The sequence below is a fragment of the Cryptotermes secundus genome, unplaced genomic scaffold, assembly GCF_002891405.2.
Source record: "Cryptotermes secundus unplaced genomic scaffold, Csec_1.0 scaffold1392, whole genome shotgun sequence".
NCBI lineage: Eukaryota > Metazoa > Arthropoda > Insecta > Blattodea > Kalotermitidae > Cryptotermes > Cryptotermes secundus.
In genome coordinates this window covers 186,837-201,868 of record NW_019729917.1, presented here as the reverse complement: position 1 = coordinate 201,868, position 15,032 = coordinate 186,837, and the positions used below count along the sequence as shown (strand labels likewise).

The 15,032-nt window shown below is 41.9% G+C and overlaps 1 protein-coding gene across 1 annotated transcript in view; it reads right to left on the bottom strand.

Annotated features, from left to right (window-relative positions):
* LOC111865859 overlaps positions 1-14,684 on the bottom strand; it is a 37,679-nt gene extending 22,995 nt beyond the window's left edge. The window contains exons 1-3 of the mRNA XM_033752013.1: positions 14,640-14,684; positions 2,818-2,989; positions 361-634 (exon numbers count right to left, since the gene is read on the bottom strand). Of these exons, the coding sequence (XP_033607904.1) occupies positions 361-634; positions 2,818-2,972 (429 nt within the window). The 5' untranslated portion in view covers positions 2,973-2,989; positions 14,640-14,684. The remainder of the gene's footprint in view (positions 1-360; positions 635-2,817; positions 2,990-14,639) is intronic.
* Between the last annotated feature and the right edge of the window lie 348 nt (positions 14,685-15,032).

Genomic DNA, 15,032 nt, shown 5'->3' with positions numbered 1-15,032 from the left:
TTTAAAATAAATCATGGGGTTTAACTCTACTTTAAAATACATCATGGGGTTTAACTCTACTTTAAAATACATCATGGGTTTTAACTCTAATTTAAAATAAATCATGGGGTTTAATTCTACTTTAAAATGGGGTTTAACTCTACTTTAAAATACATCAAGGGGTTTAACTCTATTTTAAAATACATCATGGGGTTTAACTCTACTTTAAAATAAATCATGGGGTTTAACTCTACTTTAAAATACATCATGGGGTTTAACTCTACTTTAAAATACATCATGGGGTTTAACTCTACTTTAAAATAATTTAACTCTGCTTTAAAATACATCAAGGGGTTCAACACTATTGTGGCAGATTCTTACCCTCTTCACTGGGAGAATGGGAGTCGTGGTGACGACGAAGTTCTGGCAATCCCATCTATCTCGCGGAATCCCAAATACTTCTGTGATTTCCTTAATTTCTCCAGTCACATTAGGCCGGTTTCTGAACTTGGCCACTGAAAGTTGATCTTTCACGTTGCCTGGAGCTCCTTCATTATCTACTGAGCTCGAGGTGTCCGCATACAAAGCACGGTCGATGCAGCACTCTCCGAATAGATGGCAGTCTGCATCACAGAAACACCGACTTTCCGCGTACCTTCACCAGGACAATGACGACTGTTACTTGAGTTCTTATGCCTTAATTAAATATGTAAATTACATATCAGGAAACATATAACACATTTTCTTAAATATTGCTCTTACATTTGATCTACGTCATCGTTCCAATAATCTTTACGTTTATAGAACACTTTCCGCTTATAAAATACAGTATCAACGGAAGTACCCGCAACTATGGGTGGACGACCAAGGGATCGAAGTTAGAATCCCTGTAGGATCAAGTATTCTGTCTTCACCAAGTCGTCCAGACAGGCTCTAGGACCCACCCAACCTCCTATCCAATAAGTACTGGGGGCTCTTTCCCCGGAGGTAAAGCGGAAAGGGCGTGAAGCTGACCGCTCACCTCCAACTAGTGTCGAGGTCAAGCAAATGTGGATCTAGACATCCACTCCCCCACACGTCTTCATGGCGTAGTGCTTAATTAGTTAAGAGCAGGGACAGCTCCAACTTTACCCGCAAAGGTAAGGGCAGGTAAACTCCATCTAGTCTACTAACCAAGGTACGTCATTACCTCGCACAAGCAACCTTACGGAGAGAATTCCTGCGTAACTGTGGTCATATAAACAGTGGAAACAGAATCATAAAAAACTGCGATGACGTAACATTGCTCCCGTAGTAGACGGAGTATATATGTAAACGCAGTTAGGAAGATATTTATGTACGATATATAAATGATTATTATTATTCAGCATATTGCAGCTTCTCCTCTCCTATCTAGAAATTTAAAGGCTAAAATATGTGGATCTGTAACTCCAGTGGCTACGGGTCTCACCCTGAGGAGGAAACGCACTCAGAGCAACGTGGCGAGTAGACTATTTGGACCTACGGCAGAGGAAACTACACGAGAGTTGCGAGAATTATACGCTTTACGATGCTCTCAGTATGTATACAGTATAACATCGATAACTGATGAAGGATGAATCGCAAAGGATTGGGAAGGAAGCGGTTGTGGCCATATCGAGATACCTTCCTCGGAATTTGCCTCAAAGTTCTAAGGAAACGCACGAATATCCTCAATAAGGGTAGCTGGTACCCCAACTGAGCACCTCCCGAAAACAATTATGGAAAATCACCACTAGGCTGTCTCGCTCAGCAATGCAACATGAGCATATACGGAAAACTTCACTATGAGTACTATCTTGCTTGCTGCCTGCTTTTATGCTGGTGTGTTGCTTGGCTTATTCTTCTACCCTGAAGATGGAANTACGGAAAACTTCACTATGAGTACTATCTTGCTTGCTGCCTGCTTTCATGCTGGTGTCTTGCTTGGCTTATGTTCCTCTGAAACATCGGTTGACTTTCAACGGACTACATGGCTTTATATTTCAGAAGGTAGTACTCTTCATAACCACTGCTGTGAGAAACTTAAATCCTATCTTTTTTTATTGCTAGTGGGGGTGGGCTTAAGTCCCTTGTACTGTGGCCACTTCTGGCCTATTGTAATAGCCCCAGATGATAGGTGAGGGTGATTGTGGAGCAATGGGTGGAATGCAGATTGGGAGGGGAAACCGAAGTACTCGGAGGAAACCTGCCCCAGCGCCAATTTGTCCACCACAAATCCCACTTGACCAGACCTGGGATCGAACCCGGCCCGCCGCGATGGGAAGCCAACGACTAACCGCTTGAGCTATGGCGCGGCCAGACCTTAAATCCTATATGCAGTATTTTTATTACTATATTATCAATTTATACTCTTCAGCACACGGCAATTTGAATGATGGGGCTGTCGGAACAGTGCTCGTACATGTGATAGATGAAAACTGCACACAAAGATATAATTCGGATAACGTAACGGGGAAAAAACCTCTTCGGAGGCTTAGGCTTAGGGCGAGTTCGGTATCAATAACGAGCGTAAATAAATATGGTGTGAAAATGGGAATTTAATATAACTGGCTCAGGATAGGGCCAAGTGGCAGACGGTAAATAGGGTAATTAAACTTCGGGATCAAGAAAGGAGAGAAATACTTTGACCAGCTCTGTGAATATCAACTTCTGAATAAGAACTTTTCTCCACGGGATTAGTTACTTTTACATTAACAAAAGCTACTCTTAGATTGTCGTTTACAATAAAATCTTGCACTAACGAAATATATAGATATGGGATCTCAGACTTCGATACATCAGAATGTTTTAGCCTGGAAGTCGAATGTAGGCACTTACTTCTCGTAGTTCATAGAAGTGAGCTTCCCGTCACATGTCTCCACTCCGTCAGGGCAGTCTGAAATGGCTTGAACCTCGTCCAATCTGAGATGATAGGCCGACAGAACCGACCGGCAGGTCAGTACCAAAACCAGCAGATGCGAAGTGTACAGCATCTGGTTGCTCGTAGCTCCTGCAAAACATATTGTAACGTGGATGGCCAGAGCGTTTCTAAGCAATCGCTCGTTGCCCCAGTGGGCCTAGGCCTACCTCCATGAACGTCTCCGTTCACTTCGGTCTTTCTAGATCTTACACATTCGGTAGGACTCCTTGGGCGGGTGATCAGCTCATCGCAAGGCCTCTACCTGTACACAAACATAGAAAAACGCACACAAATATCCATGCCCTGAGTGGGATTCGAACCCACGATCCCGGTTTCCGAGCGAAAGAAGACAGTGCACGCCTTAGACCGCTCGGCTACCGTGACCGGCTAAAACCATCTTCCAGTTCTTCTAATTCTGATATGTTGCATATTTTCAGCGTAGATTTCTTATTTCAAAATTATTGGAAGTCTTGGAAGGAGTTCGTGCAACTCCATCGCATTGGTAACGATATTGGGGCCGGCTGTGTGAACGTCATGGAACTTGTCATGAAGGATGAACCGTTCTCTTGTTTCCGGCTCAACTTCCGGCTCGGATTCTTCGGTTTTTATCTCTTATTCGGTCCCGCCATGCTTCCTTCTACGTCAAGACTGTTTTATCCTCTGGTGTAGGGCTGTCAGAAGCCTTGGAAGATGGACGTGTTTCATATTCCGTTTGGATTTTGTTGGATTGTGATGTGTTTATAAAGTAAATTTTGTATTGTCCAACAAGATATTCCGACAGGGGAACCCTCACCGTATTCTTTCTGTGTGTGTGTTTTCGAAGGTAAGCCTTATATTTCTGCATGAGACGAGATATTTGTCTGTTTGTTACATTTCTTCCACGAGTATCGACAATTTCATGGTTTCTGTTCAAAGACGAATCCACTGAAACATACAGACGGTATTTCTTTATGTACATACTCTGCTGTTATGAGGAAACGCCTGGGGCTTGTGCGCCATCTCATGTTGCATGTTAGCAAATCTTGTAAGAATTGTGATACTTATATGTTACGCATTTCTTTACCACGGATATTTTCGTTCGATACTATTTCGTCACGTAGTCCACAGTTCATGGAAATCTATCTAGACTATGCTTCATTTTCTTTTGCGGGGAGTAACGTTATGAATGTTTTTTTTTCGGGGAGGGGGGGGTATTTCTGACTATACTAGCTCCCCTTTGGAGACCCATGTTAATGGAGGTTTTTATGCCTGTTATTCTGTTTAACAGGAGCAGGGATAGCGTAGTCGGTATAGCGACTAGCTACGGACTGGACGACCGAGAGGTAGGGGATCCAGTCCCGGTAGGTTCTAAATTTTCTCTTCTCCATATCGTCCAAACCGACTCTGGGGCCCACCAGCCTCCTATCCAATGGGTACCGGGGGTTCTTTCCCCAGGGGTAAAGCGGCAAGGGCCGTGAAGCTGACCACTCACCTCCAGCTAGTACCGAGGTCAAGAAAATGTGGATCTATACAACCACTTCCCCATTCGCCTTCATGATGTAGTGCGTAATTAGGCGAGCACAGGGACAGCTTTTTTTTTCCTTGGCACTACAGCCCCAGTGGATCTAGGCCTACCTCCATGAACTTCTACGTTCACTTCGGTTTTTCTCGATGTTACACATTCGGTAGGACTCCTTGGGCGAGTGATCAGCTCGTCGCAAGGCCTCTACCTGTACATAAACACAGAAAAACGCACACACACAAACTAAACATCCATGCCCTGAGTGGGATTCGAACACACGATCCCGGTTTCCCAACGAGCGAAGACAGTACATACATTAGACCGCTCGGCTATCGTGACCGGCCAGGGACAGCTTTACCTTTATGTATATTATTACACACGATGCGATAACATGTACTGATGAACCAAACACGGACTGTCAAGATCAATAGAGAATTGACAGACAACGAAATATTTTCCGTTTTAATGAAGATTTTTTTAACTTTCACTTTTGTTACTGTTAATCATGTATCAAAAGAAATATAAATTTCGTATTATCTAGTGTTACATTTTGCTTATTTTTTCTACATGCCCAAGGAGAGAGGCATAAGCCTGGTAACTTTCCTTAGGCGAATGAATTGGTGCTTTGCTTCTGATGTATAGAGCAATATACATGTCTCCGTGTTTATGTCTGTTTTCTGTTCTCGGTGTTTCAGTCTTGCATTCCTGCAAGGGTGAAATATATAATCTCCGTTATCATATTAATTATTCACAGTATATATATACAAAGGTCAAACAAGGTGACATGTTTAAGTGTCATTTTAACTAGTTTTCTAAGGCCGCGCCATAGCTCAAGCGGTTAGACTCTCTCTTCCAAAATAAACACAGAACTTCCTCTTGTGAAACAAGGCAGTCCACAGTTCTGACTATGACAGTGACAGTGAGAAAATGCAGCCGGTTGTGTGGCTCAAGGAATTATGCAAGATTCTCCACATCTGAGTACGTATCTTTGTTTGATCTAAAAACTTCAGGAAAATAAACACTTTAAGGCTAAGCTTAAGTAAATTACAGGAACTTTGTACAGTTTACGCCAAAACCACTGGCGATTGACGAAAAAGTGAATGGCGAAAGATGAGTGATGACAAAACAGGACACAGGCGTATACAGGAAATGAATGAATACACAAAGTCTTCTTAGAAGACATTCCAGGCAAAGAAGTATGAATCTTGTTTACCTAATCTAAAGCGGCCTCCGTTGTCTAGGGGTGACGTTCCCACCTCATGACTCAAGGTACGGGTTCAAACCCGGCGGAGGTAGTGGAATTTTTAAGGGCGGAAATATTCAGGGAACAAGTCCTCCGGGAGGGACTTTAAGCCGTGGGTACCGTGTCGTAGATTTACGGCACATCAAAGATCCTCATGTCTCTAGGAGACCTCTGAGCAAAATTAGGCAACAAGTTTCCCGCCCAAGTAGTTTCCAATGCCTCTGGTACATGGGGGAAATATCAGGTACCGAGGGCCGACCTCGTTGGCTGAACGGGGCTGATAGCACGCACCAGTACCGGTAGGGTATGGCGACAGTAGAAATTAAAGGGGGACGCATAATGGACCAATAACTGGTCTAAGTGCACGGGGAAACCCGCCCCCTCTAATAATAATAAAAATAATAATACTTAATCCGGACAAAATTTCTGAAGTAAATATATCCTTACAAATTTGTCTACTTGCACAGGTCTTCGCTGAATAGGGTTTTTTTTTCATGTATGTTGGCCTGTTGTTATGAACTGCAGTTAGAATTGAGACTTGTATACTTCAAATCATGAGAATATAGAAATGTCTGCCAAAGAGAGTCTAGGTTATTATGAACCGAAGAAGCATTAGCCATGGTTCGATGAAGGATGCTCAAAATTATTAGATCAAAGAAAGCAGGCCAAATCGCAATGGTTACAGGATCCAAGCGAGTTAAATAGGGATAATCTGAACAATATAAGACGTGAAACCAGCAGACATTTCAGGAACAAAAAGAGGGAATATCTGAAAGGCAAAATTGATGAGCTTGCAAAGAACGAGAACATTAGACACCTGTATAGAGGAATAAATAACTTTAAGAGGGCATACCAGTCTAGCAGTAACTTAGTGAAGGATGAGAATGGTGATCTGCTTGCAGATTGCCACAACATTTTGAATAGGTGGAGTAACTGCTTCTCTCAGTTATTGAATGTACATAAGGTCAGTGATGTTAGGCAGACAGAAATCGCTACAGCTGAGCCGTTAGTACCTGATCCTAGCCCTTTTGAGGTTGAAAGTGCTATTGCAAAATTGAAAGGGTATAAATCGCCAGGTAGTGATCAAATTCCGGCAGATCTTATTCAAGCAGGAGGCGAAATATTGCGTTCTAAGATCCACAATCTACTTAATTCTACTTGGCATAAGGAAAAATTTTCTGATCAGTGGAAGGAGTCTATTATTTTACCAGTTCACAAGAAGGGTGATAAACCTGATTGTAGTAATTATCGAGGGATATCACTGCTATCAACTTCATACAAAATTTTATCCAATATTTTTCTCTCAAGGTTAAGTCCATATATAGATGAAATTATTGGGGATCATCAGTGTCGGTTTCCACGTAACAGATCAACTACAGATCACATCTTTTGCATACGTCAGATATTGGAGAAAAAATGGGAGTACGATGAGACAGTACATCAGCTATTCATAGACTTCAAGAAAGCCTACGATTCAGTTAGGAGGGAAGTATTGTACAATATTCTAATAGAGTTTGGGATACCCATGAAACTAGTTAGGTATTTGGAGAGGGCGCTGTGTGAGTTGTGGTGGGGATACGGCGGAGGAGGGGGTATCGATCGATAGCGGTATAAGTGCCATTTGCAGTAGTCGCAATGGCGTGGCACAGTGAGCATCGTGCGTTTGTTGTGGAAGAGTATATTTGTAATGGTGAATTGGTGATTACTACTCAGCGAGCATTTCGCATTCGGTTCGAACTTGGCCGACATGATCCTGTTCCGGATAGAAAAACTATTCACGTTTGGGTAACAAACTTTAGAGCAACAGGTTCTGCACTGAAAAAGAAATCGCCTGGCCGACCTCGGACCGTAACAACGCCGGAAAATGTGGCGCGTGTGAGAGCGTCCATCCAGCAATCTCCAAAGTGTTCAGCACTTAAACATGCAGCTGCCCTGGGATTGTCTGATAGGAGTGTAAGAAGAATCCTGCACAGAAATCTACACATGCACCCATACAAAAGGATGGTTACCCAAGAATTAAGTGAGAGAGATTTTGAAACTCGCAAAGCTGCGTGTGAGGACATTCTTCAGAACATTCCCTCTGGGGCTGTTTTGATTTCATCTGATGAGGCCCACTTGCACTTGTCAGGTACTGTAAATAAACAAAATTTCCGCTACTGGTCAGCAGAAAACCCTCAGGAACTTCACCAACGACCACTTCACAGCCCTCGTGTGACAGTTTGGTGCGCCGTTGCTGAATTTGGTGTGTGGGGTCCTTATTTTTTCGAGGAAAATGGGCTAACGGTAACAGTTACTTCGAATCGCTACTGTCACATGATCGAGACCTTCCTCCGACCTAAGTTAAACCAGTTTGTTGGGGACCATGAAGAGGGACAAGCCTGGTTCCAACAAGATGGAGCCACAGCTCACACTTTGCGGCGTTCTTTAGCAATTCTGAGAGAGTTGTTTCCTGGACGTCTTCTCTCTTTGCGAGGAGACATCGCCTGGCCCCCAAGGTCACCCGATTTATCACCTTGTGATTTTTTCTTTGGGGACACTTAAAGGCGCAAGTGTACAAACATCGCCCCACAACCCTGCAAGCACTTAAGGAGGCAATCACCCAGGCAGTGGCTGCCATTCCACCGGAAATGACACGAAGAACTATGGACAACTTCCAGGAAAGGCTTCGTCAATGTGTGAACAATGGAGGACGCCATTTACCGGAAATAATTTTTAAAACCAAGTAATGTAAAATAGCATCGTATTTGTTATTCACAAATAAAAGTATTTTTTCTGTATCTTCCTTTGTTTGTTTGTAACCGCCTTTTGAAATACGGGAGGTCGATTTGCCGGACCCTGTAGGACACTCACACCCCAAAACCATCCTTAAATTGAAAAAAGAAGAAACAAATAACTTTAAACCCTTCTGAACATACAGCAAAAGATACAGAAGTTTATATTCTTATTCCACGAAGCAGACTCTTTCTTGGGAAACTGACCCCTAGCCATTAAATGACTTAAACTAACTGACCTATAGCTATTAAATGGCTTCTCGCCGTTTGTGAACCAAAATGTTCATCAACGTGTCCACAACAGCCTACCACTCTTCCCTGGTTCAGTCAGAAGAATCCAGACCACACCCTCACACTTGTTTAATGTTATCCTTCCATTTGCGCTTAGGTATTGCAATTAATATATTTTTCCTCAGGTTTTCAAACTAAACAATTATACTATCTTTAAAATATTTTTGCAGGCGTCTCAAAAGTGAACCGAGACGGAGAACAGGAAGAAATGTTATTGTCCTTTAAATATTATATATATTCTTCAAGGAATGTATCCTGTATTATTATCATATATTTCTTTATTGTTTCCAGTCATAACACAACTATCGAAATCTCATTCACATTAACTGTACATAATGAGTTTATTAGATTTAATAGTATGACAATGTGCTACATGTTTCGACTTATAAAGCCATCAAGCAGTACACATTAACAAACATATACAACTTGTATTAATTCGGACGAAATGTTGAATGTATTAACTGAGTGGAAAGTCAGATACATTAGTAATATCTATTATATTGCAATATATGAATTCATATAAAACGCAGTTCAATAGTTTGTTAATGTGTGCTGCCTGACGATAGCTTTATAAGTCGAAACATGTAGCACATTGTCATACTATTAAAACTACTAAACTCACTATACACAGTAAATGTGAATGAGATTTTGATAGTTGTGCTGAGACGAAAAACAATAACGAAGTAAAAGATAATATATAGTTTAGTGTTTTTTTCCCCTTGGCACTACAGCCCCAGTGGGCCTAGGCCTACCTCCACGAACTTCTCCGTTCACTTCGGTTTTTCTAGATCTTACACATTCGGTAGGACTCCTTGGGCGGATGATCAGCTCGTCGCAAGGCCTCTGCCTGTACACAAACACAGAAAAACGCACACACACACAAACTAAACATCCATGCCCTGAGTGGGATTCGAACCCACGATCTCGGCTTCCGAGCGAGCGAAGACAGTACATGCCTTAGACCGCTCGGCTACCGTGACCGGCATATAGTTTAGTTTAGTTTCCCTTAATTAGCCTAGTTTAGTTTAATTTAATGCAGTCTGGTTTAGTGTGGTCCGGTCTAGCTTACTGATAGTCTGCTATTCATTTCAGAGGCATTTGTTTCCCATTCTCCTATGTGAAAACTGAAGTCCAATGTATACAAAGCGACAATTTTGCTTGTCTCAGACGAGAGCGAGGCCTGTTCTGTCTTTCTGAGGAGGAATGTAGATTGAGAGTTGTACAGGAGCGTCATGTTTTATTGTAACATATTTGTTAGGAGTTCCGTCGACACAGCACATACTCTATATAACAATTAATTATATATTTATTTAGCTACATATTTCGACCCTAAATTTGTTATCTGTTTACTGCTGAATATTTACATAGTGATTCTTGTCAAAACTCCCTTCCGTAGATTAGATATTATTGTCAAAATTGCATTAATTTTAGTTGTAGACTGTGTAAAAACATTGCAATTGCTGAAAAGATGTAAATAAAATTAATATGGAAGTTAAGTACTGAGCATGCAGTGGCAATATGAATTGTAAAATGTAAAAATTACAATGGCTAAAATCGTTAAATGCTGAACGTTGTTTTTGTAAGTTCGTTGTTTAACGACGCTATCGATATCGAAACTACATACGAGTAAAGAGCCGAGCTGTGTCTTGTATCATGATATAAATTCCTAGTATTCGGCTTAAGGCGTGGCCACTGTTTGTTTACCCCATTTTACGTACACACAAAACAGAGAGTGTTCAGATAATTTGTTTTCTTTACTTGAAAGAAAAACTTATCAAGTTTACTACTTCTCAATATAAGCGCCATTTGTAGGTCGCAGAATGTCCAAATTGTTTTTCTATTTCTCATGTGCTCTCCAACCTCTGCGGTATCATAGAAGCAACCATACTGTTGATTTTTGCACGAAGTTCAACCACAGTACCAAATTTTGGACAGCACACTTTACATGACCCGAAAAGAAAAAAATCAGTGTGGGTATATCGGGGGAGTGAAGGGGGCAACGATATGGGGATACACAGACAGACCCAGAGACCCACGCATCCAACAATTCTTCTATTGTTGTCTATATTCCTTGCCTCGCGAACATGTTTACCCAGCCGTTGCCTAGCAATAATAAGAGATACACATACAGACATACAGGCTTATGGCAGGGATATATGAAGTACGCAGTTGAGATGCTCAGGTGCCATGATATGAATACCAAGTTTCATAAAGATTGGTTTAGGAGTTCAAAAGTTAATATGGAGGATACACAGACGCACAGACAGCATGGAGATATCATAAGCCTACTTTCATTTTTTTTTTCAAAATAAATAAGTTAGATTTACAAGAATTATGAAATAATAATTATACTGTAAACCCAAATGAAGTTGACCCATATGGACAAAACTTCCGTTTTCTTTAACATGTCTGTTTAGTTACTCATTAATTCATTCATTTACTCGTTTCTTCGTTTGTTTCCTGCGATTACAATACTTGGTTTGCGTTGCGTAATAAAAAGCACTAATTTAATATGGGACTTGTTATTAGGGACATTTCAACGTTGCAGCACGCTGTACTTTCCACTCGTGACCTGGGAGGTAATGTCAGATGAAAGTCAGAATTGTAATGTTGATCTGTAATTGTGTAAATCGTAACTGTTTAAATTATGTTACTTATACCGGTCTTACCTGTAACTTGAGATTATTTGATAAGAACTGTAAAACTAGACTGTCGACACGGTTGATAAGCCACGTACAAAGAGCGAATGAATATAGAAGCTTGGGGAGCAGACCTACCTAACTGCAGAATGCAGAGGTAAGAGTCACGGGAGACCCAACAAAATACTTAAACCAATAGGACTGAAGTCGGTGACGGAAGCCAACAACGTTCCTCTGCTTTTATGTCATGGTTACTACTTGAACTTCGTGTTCTGGAGCTACTTATATCAGTCCTAAGGTTCGAAATTCATTATTAAAATATTTATGTGTAAGTGTGATATTTTTCACTCCTTAGCGTGATGGGGCTTTGTGTTCATTTTTCACTGGGAAGACCAAGGCGTAAGTGAGTGGACAATATTAAAACGGACCTTAGAGAGATAGGATGGGATGGTAGGGATTGGATTGATCTGGCTCAGGATAGGGACCAGTGGATGGCTCTTGTGAACACGGTAATGAACCTTCGGGTTCCATAAGATGTTGGGAAATTCTTGAGTAGCTGCAGAATTGGCGGCTCCTCAAGAAGGGCTCGGCTCCATTAGGAAGTAAGCGTGGTGCGGTTCAGATTTACGCTTACATTTCCTACAACTCCGATTCCCATGACCGAATCCCCCACGGATGATTTTTTTCTATTGTACTTCCGGAAACAGGCCATGTATCTACGGAAACTGTATTTTGATCTATATACATAAATGTTTGGTTAAACCTTACGAGATATTCAAAGAGTCAGAGTCAGCGTTATTTTACGACTTTCGCCAATCAGTTGGTCTTGGCGACAAGCCCCTTGAGACTCACGACCAGCATTTTTTCCCTCCAACTGAACCCTTGCGGTCATAGTCCCTATGTAACATCCTCTCTGACGAAAGGATGGGTCTGTCGTTTAAAATTACTGCTGGTCCTCGCCAGCGCAGTCATTCTTGGGTCCGAGTCCCGCGAGAATCATGACAATATTTTAGTGTTTTATATTCGAGACTTCCCCAACCTGGAAGGTCAGGTCTCCGTATTTATATCCCGCACGAACAAGATGACCTAGTTCTATCGCCAGGCACTGGGTTCCCTTTTCGTCGCCTCCTATGACTCGCAGGGCTACGGTGGAGGTATTCGACCCCGCCTCCACACGGTACCCCACGAAATATTGTTACTTATTTCTTTTAATATATATTACATCATAATTGCTACAGTATCCATGGTGTTAGCAAAGAATCAGCGAAATTATGCATGAGTCGCCAAGGAATTAATACATCTTTTATATACTGTGCCCTAATATTATCCCTGTACTAGGCCTGAGGCGCGATACCGTAGTATGTATAGCGACTAGTTACGGGCTCGACGACCAAGAGTTCGGAGTTCGAGTTCCGGTAGGGTCGAGAATTTTCTCGTCGTCCAGACCGGCTCTGGGGTCCACCCAATCTCCTATCCAATGTGTACCGGGGGCTCTTTCCCCGTAGGTAAACAGGCCGGGACATGAAACTGACGATTCACTTCCAATTAGTGCCGAGGTCAAGAAAATGTGGATCTATGCACCCACTCCCCCATACGCCTTCATGGTGAAGTGCTTAATTAGTTACGCACAACTTTACCTTCTTACCCTAATATTATTTGCAAGAAACTGATTGGGATTAAGTCTCAGCCTTCCATTTTGAAAGTATGAATCATAGGCTCTTTTGTGATCTAGCCTCGACATTTCTTCACTTAATCCTTACCTCGTATGGCGTAAGTGAGTGAGTAACACTAGTATTTGAGGAATATTCTAACATCATGTTTGAACAGCTGGAATCATAAAACAAGTATGGCGCTCGGCTTTTGGCGTCATTTCCAAGTTCTCACCACACATGTATGAAAAACACTCAGCAACGTGTAAATACTGAAAACTGTTGGTCTTCTTGAGCGTATTTAGGAATTATAACATCCCAGACCTTTTGTACGCATGGTTTGTAACGCCTATTTTCATGCCTTCCTTCCATTTTATTTAAAATGAACGCATAATAGTGATATGTCTGTACATTCCGAAACCGTATTTGGGTTGAGATCAAATATATTGTGGACCGCGTACACTAAAATGTACCACACGAACCTTTATTTTACATTAAAATCAAATGGAAATTCGCAGACTCTATAGAAGATTCCTTCAAACATACAATTATATAGGACCTAAACAGATTATCGCATGAAAGTAAGCATAAATCTTGCTTCAGATTCTGTAAGATCACTGTATGCTTAACCAAATTCAGTTAACGTACCTGTTTTTCCACTCTTTCCAAGAAAATTTCGAGATAATGCCTTAAATTCAGGCCACAGCCACTTCTTTCCACATCCTGCCAGCGCCGTTAAATATACTAGAAATAAATAAATAAACAAATACGAATGTATATTCCGATTCCAATGATCACGTATAATAATTAATATCTTTACTGTACTTTGACTCGGCCAGCCACAAATTTCTGTCTGTAACAGGTACAAATCACGACAAATGCGGGCTACAGAACCGCGAACAATGCCTTGAGAAATGCTATGCATTCTAAACTGGAATACTTGTATATGCTTTACTTAGATGAATAAATATTTAATTATTACTGATATGCTTGGAGTTTGACTTTGAACACATATTAAAGAATCCAGTATTAATCTGAGAATTGGGCAGTGCCATAGCTCAAGCGGTTAGTCGCTGGCTTCCCACCGCGGCGGCCCGGGTTCGATCCCGGGGTCTGGTCAAGTAGGATTTGTGGTGGAAAAAGTGGCGCTGGGGCAGGTTTTTTCCGAGTACTTCGGTTTCCCCTGCCAATTTTCATTCCACCAGTTGCTCCACAATCACCCTCATCTGGTCTGGTACAATACGCCAGAAGTGGCCGCAGTACAAGGGACTTACTCCCACCCCACTAGCAATAAAACAAATTGAGAATTCAGCTCAGGATCTTCATTGGAAACAGTTCGAAGCAAAATAACGAAGTTGAGTCGACAGTTTCAGAATATTCTGTCTCGCGTAAGGTGAAAGCTAATCAACTTTGAACTTGAAAGAAAGATTACTAGTATCTTCTGTGACGCTGCACGTGTTATCTGCTAGACGTTCTGTGACATTTCGGAGAAACGTCAGTAAACTTCTACCAGATTACACGGCGTAAAATCCCAGACGACCGTATGCTTCACGCTCACGGCCGTGAAACCTCAAATCTCGCGCCATCGTACTTGCTACGCAGAACCTACGAAGTAGCAGTTGCTGTCAAAGTCTGCCGGTACTTACGCAGAGAAATGTGGTCCTCTGCCGTGCCAACAAGCGTCTCGTGAAGCCGTCACTTATCAACTGATGCAAAGACCGCATCAGCCCGTACTCACACCGCGCCACGCCCCGTTTATCGCGTTTCCGTCGCATCACGTAACGTACATACCAAGCGTTTGCACGATTCGCTTTTCCATTGGGGAATATTCCAGTCTGGCAAGTAGCGAGGCTCAATAAGACTAACACCAGAGGGGGATGTTGTCATCTCTTTTCTGTTCCATAAAGCTCGAAATTGTTTTCCTTGGAATCAGCTGCATACGTTGTGTTTCGTAACTTCGTATTCGCCATGTCAGGAGACTGGCCACTAGCAATGTCACGCGATCAGAAGATCTCTGTCAATACAACACTAAAATTCCG